We start from the raw sequence: 13,077 nt of genomic DNA on the forward strand, positions 1-13,077 counted from the left end.
GAAGCTATCTGGTGAGATTTTCCCAAGATGAGGATCTTGGAACTTCTTTTGAGGACATGCAGGTTTTTTGTAAGACTGAGCCCTAAAATAAAAAGAACAATATACATTTTCCATAAACTGTCAGGAAAAGGGAGGAAGTGCTGCTGTGCTGTGGTGAAAAAAGTACAATTTGTTGTTGCTAATAGGAATAAACCATCTGTAGTTGCTGGAGTTACGTGGTAGAAGATACCCTGTACTGGGCAGATTTTTAAAGTAACCAGTTTGATTTTTTCCCCCTTCAATAAAAAACTTGTTGGGAGTTGTAGTTTCTTCCTTATATACTTCTTGGCTTGTCTTTTTTGATTTATTTTTTTTAAACCTAGGACCATACTAGAAGTTTTTGTGCTCAGTTCATCCAGAATAGTATTAAGCCCACCTAGGCTTCATGCTAGTTTCCCAATTCCATCTATGAACACGACTGCTGGGACTCCGGATGCCCATAATAACTCCTCCTCCTCCTGGCCGATGATTGAAATGATTGATAAGAAAAATAGGTGACTGACCTACATCCCCCATTTAGAATCCTTAAACCATAGTAAAAGCTTTAGTTTGTCCCCTTCCTCTGTCTCCATGTTTGCAGGTGACCGGTTGAGTGCCATACTGAATTCCATTCAGTCTGGGCCCTTCCTCTCAGCAGCTCCCTCCTCCTCCATATTTGAGCAAGCTGCCCAACCTCCCTCCTCTTCCTCCCTTGTCCACAGCCCATTTGTGTTTGGACAATCCCCCTCCCAACTGTCTCAGCCACAACCACAGCTTCTGAGTAAGTCTGTCCAGCTTTCTGACAGCGCTTGCTAGCACAGATTTTGATCCTTTTCCTCCCAACTTTTCGTTTCATGGAATTGTAATCTGTTTTTAATTTATCTGTACTTTTGGGGGAGAACAGGATGATATGTGACACATATCGGCACAGTTGTGTTGTACGGTGCAGAAATATCCTTAACAAGCCGACAAGTCTATTCCATGCTTAAATCTTGTTTCTTATAAAAAACAGGTGACATGACCTTTAAATAATCCATGAGCTGGTACTTTCACTTGTTTTCTAAGCAAGATTTCAAACATTAATAGACTCTATATCCAAGTCAACGGGATATTTTTGCCATGCGCTCAAGTAATTGGCCAAGTTGCTTAATTTTCTGCTTGCTGTGCTTGCTCTCTTGTTTAGCGTGCCTTTTACCCTGTTCTTCATCTGCTTCATTGCTGCTTTGAAATGAAATCTGCATCTTCCATCCTTTAGTAACAGCTTGTTTCACTTTCACCTCAAACAGCCCAGGCTGTGACAGAAAATGCAAACAGAAGTCTGAACACTTGTTTGTTTATAGCAATTATTAGGTTTGGGGGGGATTTTGTTTTTTTGTTTTTTTTAAACAATGAACGGCTTAAACAAAAAAATAAAATAAAATAAAAATCAGCTATTAACTAATGATATTCTACGTATACCAAGTTTGCGCTTGAAGTGGATAATTCAAAATTTTAAAAGCCCTGCAATTCAAAAGACACTGTCTTGTAACACCATCCAAAATCAGTTCACTTGTCTCTAATATTTTCTGCCTGTGTAGCACCCTTTCTCCCTGTTGGTCTTTTCCTCTGCTCTACTGCGTCCTGTGTACTTGTTGTTTTTTTTTTGTTTTTTTTTTTGTTGTTGTTGTTGTTTTTAATCTGTTATCTATTTGTTACAGAGCCCTGAAGATGTCATGGAGAGCAGGGAAATGTTTTTATTCTTTTAATGCTCAACTTCTTAATTTATGTTCTTGTTTTAGTATACTAGCAATCTTCCAACCTTCAATAATTTTATAGTGGCCACCTTTTCTAAATGAAACTAAATAAATAACATTACTGAAAACACTGTATCAACTCAGAGATGGATGTACTATGAAGGAAGTTCAACAAAGTCAAGCTTTCTTTGCGTGAGCTGGCTTGACGAAACCTAAAACCCCAGTCGGAGATGAGTTTCATGACCATGGTTATCACGTGTCTGTTATGCTGGATTTTCTGCTTCATGTTCTGTCTTCACATAAAAAGGGATGTTTTGTATAAGAATATTTCCTCTTGGGAAATGCATGTACCTTCCAAAGACAGTGCATTGCACAGTGCTGTAACTTTATGGCTGGGCTTCATTCATGATGATAAGGTGTAGGCTAACAAGTTGCATTTGCCAAGTAGAGAATCTTGTACTTTAAAACATGCTGAAAATGAAAGAACTGGTTAAAACATGGCACTTTCAGTTGATTTCCAAACTTTATTTGAAACTGAACATAATCTGGTCTGGACCAGGTTAGGTTCAGCATAAGTTACCATGGTGATTTAGCCAGGTAAAAAGTGGATCACTTTCATGATACTGAAAACTCCGGTTTTGAGCTCGACATAGCTCACTAATCTATTAATCTTGCTTTTTTGTAGGGCAATCCAATCTTCACAATCAGTGCCTTTCCAGGAAATACAGTTTTAAATAAAATCAATATCCCCCCCCCCCCCCCCCCCCCAAAAAAAGTACCTGCTTTATAACCAAGTATCTTAAGCAGTTAAACTGTGAGTTCTGCAGCCTTTGTCCGTTTAAGACCTCCTACCAAAGGTTGTGTTGTTGGCCCCAAAAGAGGAGAGGATTTCACAAATTAACTAAAACGTGTGCACAACTTTGTCCATGACATTTACAGGGTTCTTTGTTTTTCTGTTATTCTTCTATAAGTGTTTCTACGCGCCAGTCAGTTTGTCTGTCTGTTGATCCCCTCATCACTGTAACATGTTGTCCTTTTGCCACTTTCTACTCCACCTCCTTGACTCCATTGCCTCTATGCCTTCTTTCTTTTTCTCTGCGGTGGCCTCCTTGCATTCCATGTCTTGTTTGTTTACCTGCTCCACTGTTTTCCGCTGTAGATGGTTCATCATGCAGCCTTGCTTCTCGCGAACGTGTGCACAAAAGCAATGTGTCCGTGGCTGGGCATGGTACTGCTCTCTCATCTCTCGCTCTGAGGCAAAAGGGTGGGTAATCACATCATGCATCATGCCTCCCCTCAGACTGAACAGATGGTTGGTAGGAACTCAAGTCTGCTCTGTGGTGAATCGAGGGCTTTGTGCTCAACTTTTGGGGGGGGGGATTATGTTAGTGCAAAGCTTTAAATTATGGTGCCGAATTTAAAATATTTAAAGTCTAATGGGAAGAAAATTGAGGGAAAACTGCATTTAAGACTTATTCAGTGTTGCACATGATTTTAAAGTCAGTTAGAAAAAAGGAATTTTCAAGCTGTTCATTGAATAGACATTTTTTGGATATTTGTAGTTGGTATATAATTACTTGGTTTCTGGTCAATACCAAGGCTATTTCTAGTATTATCAGGAGTGGTCCCTGAACTGGGCTGAGATTCATCTTTCATCAGTGCTTCCATTATCCAGTAACAGTCTCATTTGCAAAACATCTGGATCAGAGGTGTCAAACATTAGGGCCAGAACTGGCTCGTTGCTGTTTATACTAGGCCACAGTAATTAAGTAATGGATACTTTTTTTTTTTAATTCAGTTTTTACAATGGGTGCACAGTAAGTAGATTTAATTTTTTTTATTAGTGTTAAAGAAAATGAACAAAATCTATTCTCATTTAGAAAAACCGAGACATGTTGTTTGAAAATTGCACCTTTTCGTATATATTAAGATATCTCAGGCATTTTAAATGTGTAGTTGCGCTGACACTGCCAGAAATGGTCCAGCCCGTTTAAGATCAACGTGGGCTGCATGGGCCCATGACATGAGTTTGACACCCCTGATCTAGATGGTCACATAAGTCACTAGTTTGTTTTAATAAAATGTTTCACTGCCATTTACATTAAAAGACATAACTTCTTTCACATTCCTGACATTAGCTCTCCTTTTACTCTTCATTCAGTTTTTCTGTACCTTTCTTTGTTTTTCTTATTACGTTTTTGTTTTTCACTCTTACTGATACCTTTTTTGTGGTGTAACTGAGTTTCACCTGTTAATGTTTAGGTGAGCGAGGGAACCTCATGCCTGGTGCACGGCCGATGTCCCCAGCCTCCAAACACCGTCAGGAGAATCGCTCAGCCAAACAGGAGAGCCGCGGAAGTCGCTCCTCTGAGCAGAGCAGGGTCAAAACAAGTGAGGGTGGAATGACAGCTAGCGAGGCCCTTATACTGCGGTCCGACACGGCCAAACTGAGGTCTGACTCGCACAGCCGCTCCCACTCGCCCAATCACAACACACTGCAGGCTCTAAAGGCAGATGGTAGAACTTCAGGAAACCGGTCTGAGTCTCCGAATCCTGGCTCTCGCTCTTCCTCTCCCAAACAAAAAAGTATATCCACGTCAGGCAGGTCTAGCCCCTCCAGCAACTCTTCCCAGCACTCTTCTTCACCCCACCATGACAAGAACCTCCCACCTAAAGTTAGCCCTTCGTCCAAAGCCCAGCTCGATCCTCCAAGAGAGAGATCCAAATCAGACTCTTATACTCTGGACCCAGACACACTGAGAAAGAAGAAGATTCCCCTTACAGAGCCACTTAGGGGCAGATCTACCTCCCCCAAACCTAAACTGTCTCCTAAAGACCCAAATAAAGGGATGACCGGCAATGCAGAGAACCGTGTTCCCTCACCACATGTTACCCAAGAGAACTTGCACAGTGAAGTCGTGGAGGTCTGCACCTCTAGCGCTCTCCTCTCCAATGAGGATGTCAATGATGAGAATGTGGAGCTCCGTAATGCTGAAGAAGGCTCGTGTAAGGTGCACTTCAGCATCGGCAAAGCCCCTGTCGAAGAGGAACTAAAGAGCCGCTCTTCACCCAAAGTCAGCCGCAAAACCTCCAGTCGACACACGCGTTCTAAAAAGGACAAATCCGGGCCTCTGTTTAAAGGAGAGAGCACAACTAGGATCACAGAACCTGCCAAACAGGCCATGTCTCCCTCGGTGGCTGAATGTGCACGCGCAGTCTTTGCAGCGTTCCTGTGGCATGAAGGCATTGTCCATGATGCCATGGCCTGCTCCTCCTTCCTCAAATTCAACCCAGACTTAACCAAAGAGCACGCCCCCATTCGCAGCTCCCTGGGAGGACAGGGCGCTGAGGAGAAGGAGAGCAAATTAAAGAATCGCCACTCCTTGGAGATTTCCTCTGCACTTAACATGTTTAATATTGCTCCACATGGCCCAGACATCTCCAAAATGGGCAGCATCAACAAAAACAAAGTGCTGTCTATGTTGAAGGAACCTCCGCTGCCAGAGAAGTGTGAGGATGGAAAAGGAGAGTCAATTTCCTATGAAATGACTTCCCATCCCTCTATGAGGGCAAAATCAATCTTACCATTAACACTGCAGCATTTGGTTGCATTCTGGGAGGACATTTCTATGGCCACCATCAAGGCAGCAACTCAGAACATGATCTTCCCCAGTCCGGGATCCAGTGCCATCTTAAAAAAGAAAGAGCATGAGAAAGACAGTAAAAAGGCAAAGAAGGAGAAAAAGAAAAGGGAAAAGGCAGAGGTGCGTCCAAGAGGGAATCTGTTTGGAGAGATGGCCCAACTTGCAATGGGTGGACCGGAGAAAGACACCATCTGTGAGCTGTGTGGAGAATCGCACCCTTACCCTGTCACGTACCATATGAGGCAGGCTCATCCAGGTACAGTCAGTGGTATCTTGTAACACACTTTAAATTTTAAGTCTTTTCTGTTTCTTAACGTCCCTCCTTTGTGTTATTATGGCAGGCTGTGGCCGGTATGCAGGGGGTCAGGGCTACAACAGTATTGGCCACTTCTGTGGTGGTTGGGCTGGAAACTGTGGAGACGGCGGCATAGGAGGCAGCACCTGGTACCTGGTGTGTGATCGCTGTCGGGAGAAATACCTCAGAGAGAAACAGACTGCTGCCCGGGAGAAGGTACTGTTTTTAAATCTTCCTCCTTGAATCAGCTTCTGACATCATACTGACTTCCATGAAATAAACTCCATTGTTTTCCTTTGTTTTCCAGGTGAAGCAGTCGAGGAAGAAACCTCTACAGGTGAAGACTCCAAGGGCGCTGCCCACTATGGAGGCCCACCAGGTGATTCGGGCCAACGCATTGTTCCTACTGTCCCTCAGCAGTGCAGCTGAACCGAGCATGCTGTGCCACCACCCTCCTCGGCCTCTTCATTCCCACCTCCTCCCCAGCCTGAAGGAGGGTGTCTCAGAAGAACTCCCCAATAAAATGGGCTGCCTCTACCTACAGACACTAGCTAGGTAATTAAAAGCTCAGACATAGAAAAGAAAACCTTACAGTGACGTGTTTTCATAAAGATTTGAGTCTCTTACTCTTCCTTTAGACAACACACTGAGAACTTTGGAGCCTACCAAGATGATAACCTCTTCCAAGATGAGATGAGGTATCTACGCTCAACATCTGTTCCCGCGCCCTATATTTCAGTCACCCCTGACGCCTGCCCCAATGTGTTTGAGGAACCAGAGAGCAACATGAAATCAATGCCACCCAGGTAATTGACAATGAATTCAATTTTTACTTCTTTTATTTAAAAGAAGAGTTAATTGCAGCTCTGATTTCTTATTACAGAGATTTTTTTCCTTTTTTTGGTTTATATGTTAGGTTATTTGTTTCCACATTGTTATTCATAACTGACCAACAGATGATGCAATTGTACCAATAGGCACTGTTTGCACAAGTTGTTCCCAGCTTGTCTCTCCCCTGCACATTCTGACAGCCAGCACACTTAATTAAAAACGTCCGCCTCTGTCATCGCAAACCACATCTTAAATTGTACAAAGAAGGCTTTGTGTTTATGTAAAGGTTTTTTTTATTGTTAACATCTATACATTCATGCGTCCCTTCCTCCCACAGCTTCAGTAGCTGCTGAACATGTCCATGTACTGTTCTGTCAGCCAACACTTCGATATTGTGTTTAAAGTACTTGAATGTCCTTAAAAATATTTAAGGGGTAACCAGCATTTGTTTGTTTGTGTCTTTTAGTCTCGAGACCAGTCCAATCACAGACAGTGACACGGCTAAGCGGACGGTGTTTCAGAGGTCTTACTCAGTTGTCGCATCAGAATATGACAAGCAACATTCGCCCTCTCCAGCACGGGTCAAAGCCTGTGCCCAGACGCAGGGTCCATAGCGGTGATGCAGGTAATCGCGTCTTGTCATTTCAAAAAGTGCTTATTGGTCCTTCCAGAGTGAGTTACTGCACCGTGTGTATAAATAAACTACTTTGTCTTCTGTACAGAAGTTGGCTCTTCCCTGTTACGTCACCCATCCCCTGAGCTATCCCGGCTGATCTCAGCCCATGGCTCCCTCAGTAAGGGTGAGAGGAACTTCCAGTGGCCCGTCCTGGCTTTTGTTATCCAGCACCATGACCTGGAGGGCCTAGAGGTGGCCATGAAGCATGCACTGAGGAAATCTGCCTGCAGGGTGTTTGCCATGGAGGTAAAGTTGTCCGAATAACACAACTCAGTCTTGCCTTAATTATTGTTTTAATTACAATATCTTGGGTTCGTAGGCAAGTATTTTAATATTACACCCATTTCTATATTATAATAAGACTAATACATTTTTTTTCATTTCCCTGTCAGGCATTCAACTGGCTTCTGTGCAATGTGATCCAGACCACCTCTCTGCATGATATTCTCTGGCATTTTGTAGCATCGCTCACGCCATCGCCATTTGAACCTGAGGATGAGGAAGACGATGAGAATAAGGGGAACAAAGAAAATTTAGAACAGGTAATGAGTTGTTTAAAGTTACGGAGGGTGATAAGAAGGTGGCTTTACTGTACTTTCTAATTATGAACATCGACTCTGCACAGGAGCGAGACCTTGGCGTTTGCGAACACCCTCTGTCTGACATTGTTATTGCTGGGGAAGCAGCTCATCCTCTGCCCCACACCTTCCACCGCCTCCTTCAGACCATCTCTGACCTCATGATGTCACTTCCCAGTGGCAGCTCACTACAGCAGATGGCACTCAGGTACAGTTTCTCTTTTGTGCCTCCTTTTGTAATTTTAGCAGCTCTGAGCTTCTGTGGGAATATAAATGATTGTGACTCTTTGTTTAAGGTGCTGGAGTCTCAAGTTCAAGCAGTCCGACCACCAGTTCCTCCACCAGAGCAATGTTTTCCATCACATCAACAATATCCTATCCAAGTCAGATGATGGAGACAGTGAGGAAAGCTTCAACATCAGCGTGCAGTCCGGATATGAAGCAATGAGCCAGGCAAGAAAATTAACAGTGTATTTAGCAGCCAGCACCTGAGCTTACTCATCTGTCATGATTTAACTTGATAAATATGTTTGTACCTCGTACAGGATCTCTGCCTGGTCACCTGTTTGAAGGACCTGACCAGTGTAGTAGACATCAAGACGTCCAGTCGCCCTGCCATGATCGGCAGCCTAACAGACGGCTCCACCGAGACCTTCTGGGAGTCTGGAGATGAAGACAAAAACAAAACCAAGAGCATCACCATCAGCTGTGTGAAAGGCATAAACGCTGTTAAGGTGTCTGTTCATGTGGACAACTCCAGGGACATTGGGGTAAGCAGGCAACGGCACAACAAGCCTTGTGGTTAAAACCCTGCTTCTGCAACAGTTTCCTGATGGATTTGAGTAAAATTGTTTTTTTCCCTTATATTTACAGAACAAAGTTACTTCTGTGACATTCTTGTGTGGAAAAGCAATAGAAGACCTCTGCAGAATCAAGCAGGTATCTATAATTTAACTTGCTTCACAGTGAATGGCTCTTGTTTTCTGGGCTGCATATACAGTTTATGTCTAAATGATTCTCCTTTTGAAATAAGGAGTAGGAAACAAACCATCAAATAACATGGCAGTTCTCTACCTTTCTGCGATTCTGTCACAGGCTGACCTCGACTCGCGTCACATGGGCTGGGTGACGAGTGAGCTTCCTGGAGGGGATCATCATGTGATCAAGGTGGAATTGAAAGGTCCTGAAAACACCCTGAGAGTACGTCAGGTGAAGGTCCTCGGTTGGAAAGACGGCGAAGCCATCAAGATACCCGGACAAATCTCAGCCAGCATGGCCCAGCAGAAGAACTGTGAAGCTGAGACTCTCAGAGTTTTCCGCTTAATTACCTCACAGGTCTGCTCATCTGCCTTTTCCACATACCTGCAATTAGCTCTAAACTCTTGTAAGCGTTTCTCTTTCTTAAACTTTGTTTGTAAATGTAGGTGTTTGGAAAACTAATCTGTGGAGATGCAGAGCCAACTCCAGAGCAGGAGGAGAAAAACCTGCTTTCATCTCCAGAGGGAGAAGACAAGGTCAGCACTTTAGTTATTTAACTGTTTGTTTAGTGACCTCAAACCTGATGTTTTATACGTGCTCATCTTGCATTTCTGTGAACAGGCACCCTCTGACGCTGACCTCAAGGAGCACATGGTGGGAATCATTTTTAGCAGGAGCAAACTGACCAACCTGCAGAAACAGGTCAATAGCAATTTCACTTTAAACCGTTAAACAGTGAAATTACGTTGTCATTTCGGGGAAATATTACTTCCGTCAGCTAACCTCAGTGGTGTGACATTTTCAGGTTTGTGCACACATCGTTCAAGCCATCCGCATGGAGGCAACGCGTGTGAGAGAGGAGTGGGAACACGCCATCTCCAGCAAAGAGAACGCCAACTCTCAGCCCAGCGACGATGACGCCTCCTCTGACGCCTACTGCTTTGAGCTCCTGTCCATGGTCCTGGCTCTGAGCGGCTCCAACGTCGGCCGCCAGTACCTGGCCCAGCAGCTCACGCTCATGCAGGACCTGTTTTCTCTGCTGCACACAGCTTCTCCAAGAGTACAGAGACAGGTGGGAGAGGATGTTAACAACACAAGAAAAACCTTTCAGTTTAATGATCAGAGGAAACTTGTGCGGCTTTCTTGTAAACACATTTACATCAGCATCGATTGTGTATTGATTACACTTCCTTCCTCATTACATTCTGAGTATTTTGAAAGCTGCTTAGTGTAGTTAGTTTTAAGTTTGGCAGCTTGGACAGTTCCTGCTGTTTTGCTGCCACCTTCTGGCACTCAGTGGAATTACATGATTTGGCAGTGTGATTGTTCATCACTGTTGAACAATTTACAGACAATATTGGGACCCATCTAATTATTCCTTATGAGTGCTTTTAGGGTTTACAAAAACAAAAAACTTTAAACAAACTACTGTGGTTTAATTTTTGTGTTAAATGTTGACGATAAAAAAGATTTTCAGTTGACTTAATCGCTCACTGTTGGCAACGGTGTGGTGAAGAAATCAGAAGAAGATCCAACTAGAACAAAGACGTCTATAAATTCTGTCTTTAAATGACTGTAAATTTTGGTGTAGAGTCACTTTTTCATAAAAGGTTTTAAGATATTTGTGTTTTACAGATATTTATGTAAATACCTTGTGAGCCTGTTGAAAGTATAATCTTGCTTACCATCTGATTGGCTACTTCTCAGGTGACTTCACTGCTTAGACGTGTCCTGCCGGAGGTGACGCCTGTGCGTCTTGCTAGCATCATTGGGGTGAAGGCTCTGCCACCGGCAGACATCAGTGACATCATTCACTCCACAGAGAAAGGTGACTGGAACAAGCTCGGCATCTTGGACATGTTCCTGGGCTGTATCGCAAAAGCCCTCACTGTGCAGCTGAAAGCCAAAGGCACCACGATCTCTGGTGCAGCCGGAATGACGGCAGGAAAAGGGGTCACCACAGTCACGCTTCCAATGATCTTTAACTCCAGGTAAGGCTCTGTCTTTTTTAAAATTTGGGATGCTTGAAATTTCCTGAGGTGTAGTTCCTGAAAAATGACAGCTGTGTTATATTCTTAAGCATGTCGCCCCCTCCTGTTATGCTCAGCTATATCCGCAGAGGGGAGAGCCACTGGTGGATGAAAGGCTCCACTCCTCCACAGATTGCGGAGATCATCATAAAGCTGGTTAAAGACATGGCAGCTGTAAGTTTTTGCTGACTTTTTAAGCCATCTCTTGTTTCACGCTGTGTTAAATTTCTTATGTGGTAAAATGACCTCTACATTACCTCTTTATTAGGGGCACCTTTCAGACGCTTGGTCCAGAGTTACCAAAAATGCAATAGCCGAGACCATCATAGCACTGACCAAAATGGAGGAGGAGCATAGGTCTCCTGTACGCTGTATTGCAACCACAAGGGTATGAAAAATTTGTCATAAGCAATTACATAACCTTAAAAATATTGTGTATTTATTATATATCACGTTCCTTTGCTGTTACCTAGCTCTGGCTGGCCTTGGCATCACTGTGTGTGCTGGACCAAGATCATGTAGACAGGCTGTCCTCTGGTCGCTGGATGGGCAAAGATGGCCAGCAGAAGCAGATGGTGAGAAAAAGCTTAAAGCTACACTGTATGACAAATTATTAAAGACAGATCATCAAAAGCATAATTATTCATTTACTCGTCTTGTGTCTGCAGCCCATGTGTGACAACCATGATGATGGTGAGACAGCAGCCATCATCCTGTGTAACATATGTGGGAACCTTTGCACTGACTGTGACCGCTTCCTCCACCTGCACAGACGCACACGCTCTCACCAGAGACAGGTGAGGTTTAATTTATTACTAGAGACAAATAAAAACAAATTAAACGATATTAAGTAGCCACTCAGGTGGGGAGCTTTAAGTGTAATTATTAAGTATAATTTATTACTCAATATTTCACAAGCAGTTGAGGCACTGGACATAATTTTTCTTGCAGTGTACGATCAATCATTTTTAATGTGTTTTAGGTGTTTAAAGAGGAAGAGGAGGCCATAAAGGTGGATCTTCATGAAGGCTGTGGGAGGACCAAGCTGTTCTGGCTCATGGCTCTGGCTGACTCAAAGACTATGAAGGCCATGGTGGAGTTCAGAGAGCACACAGGTAACACTAAAATTAGTTTTGTTGGGTAACATTGCATACATATGGCCATATCAGTAAGCTGAAGCTGCATTTTCAGGGCTTTCATCTATTCCTATTTTGACCAAGCCTAATAATTTTGTAGGTAAACCAACGTCCAGCAGCTCAGATGCCTGCAGGTTCTGTGGCACGAGAAATGGGACCGAGCTGTCTGCAGTGGGTAGCGTCTGCTCAGATCCAGACTGCCAGGTACCACGCTTGATCTATGGCATGAAATCTGTGTCTGTGCTTGTAGTCTATGCAGGTGGACTGAGGGGTTTATTAAAACTGTGAGCACCTGGTTTAGTTTCAATAAAAAATTGTTATAGAATATTTTCAATGTCATAAACCTGAGCTGCACCTAAAGGGTCCTCAGTTGTGTCTAAAAGACTTATCTGGAGTGAGCCTTACAAATACTGGGTGAGGAGTCTGAGAGAGCTGATGCACACTTTGGAGGTGATGTTGAACTCTGCGGAAAAGTTGAGAACAGGCAAACAAAGTTTCATCAAATTTAACTTTGTAGTTTTTGCAGAAACTTGCTGACAACCAAACAAAACATTTAAGCTTCAGAGCTGATTTCCTTTTTAAAAATTTAAGATGAGAAATGAGCCTTGAAAAATCCCTTCACCCTAGTTTTAGTGTAATTTTGTGTGTTTTCTATTTATGTTACAAATAAATAGAAAAATCGTAGAAATAAATCAGCTAAGCTTAGCCCAGGCTGAATTTCAGATATTTTGTGCTGTACTTCCTAACACTAACCAACTCTTTCCTGTGGCCGCTCAGGAGTACGCTAAACTGGCGTGCAGTAAGACTCATCCCTGCGGACACCCTTGTGGAGGAGTCAAAAACGAGGACAGCTGCCTGCCATGTCTGCACGGCTGTGACAAGAACACGGGCTGCCTGAAACAGGATGCGGATGACATGTGTATGATCTGCTTCACTGAAGCCCTGTCTGCTGCTCCTGCTATACAGGTAGCTCTTTGTTCATTAAAAGCGTCACATCGGGATTTAAATTTGTCCTCCTGTTTAATGTTTAACTTTTTGATCCGTTTCCAGCTGGACTGCACTCACGTGTTCCACCTTCAGTGCACTCGGCGTGTTCTTGAAAATCGCTGGCTGGGGCCTCGGATCACATTCGGGTTCATGTTATGTCCCATTTGCAAG

The 13,077-nt window shown here is 43.5% G+C and overlaps 1 protein-coding gene across 1 annotated transcript in view; it reads left to right on the forward strand.

The window, feature by feature from the left end:
• Positions 1-13,077, forward strand: part of mycbp2 (MYC binding protein 2) — a 60,243-nt gene that overhangs the window by 43,940 nt on the left and 3,226 nt on the right. The window contains 25 exon segments of the mRNA XM_040005834.1: positions 4,014-5,651; positions 5,737-5,906; positions 5,998-6,245; positions 6,329-6,496; positions 6,988-7,111; positions 7,113-7,146; positions 7,244-7,443; positions 7,590-7,739; positions 7,823-7,983; positions 8,072-8,228; positions 8,321-8,545; positions 8,649-8,714; positions 8,871-9,110; positions 9,200-9,289; positions 9,375-9,455; positions 9,559-9,825; positions 10,461-10,744; positions 10,861-10,957; positions 11,052-11,171; positions 11,257-11,358; positions 11,452-11,580; positions 11,766-11,898; positions 12,020-12,123; positions 12,697-12,885; positions 12,970-13,077. Of these exon segments, the coding sequence (XP_039861768.1) occupies positions 4,014-5,651; positions 5,737-5,906; positions 5,998-6,245; positions 6,329-6,496; positions 6,988-7,111; positions 7,113-7,146; positions 7,244-7,443; positions 7,590-7,739; positions 7,823-7,983; positions 8,072-8,228; positions 8,321-8,545; positions 8,649-8,714; positions 8,871-9,110; positions 9,200-9,289; positions 9,375-9,455; positions 9,559-9,825; positions 10,461-10,744; positions 10,861-10,957; positions 11,052-11,171; positions 11,257-11,358; positions 11,452-11,580; positions 11,766-11,898; positions 12,020-12,123; positions 12,697-12,885; positions 12,970-13,077 (5,285 nt within the window).

The sequence above is a fragment of the Simochromis diagramma genome, unplaced genomic scaffold (assembly GCF_900408965.1).
Source record: "Simochromis diagramma unplaced genomic scaffold, fSimDia1.1 OVJJ01000501.1, whole genome shotgun sequence".
Classification (NCBI taxonomy): Eukaryota; Metazoa; Chordata; class Actinopteri; order Cichliformes; family Cichlidae; genus Simochromis; species Simochromis diagramma.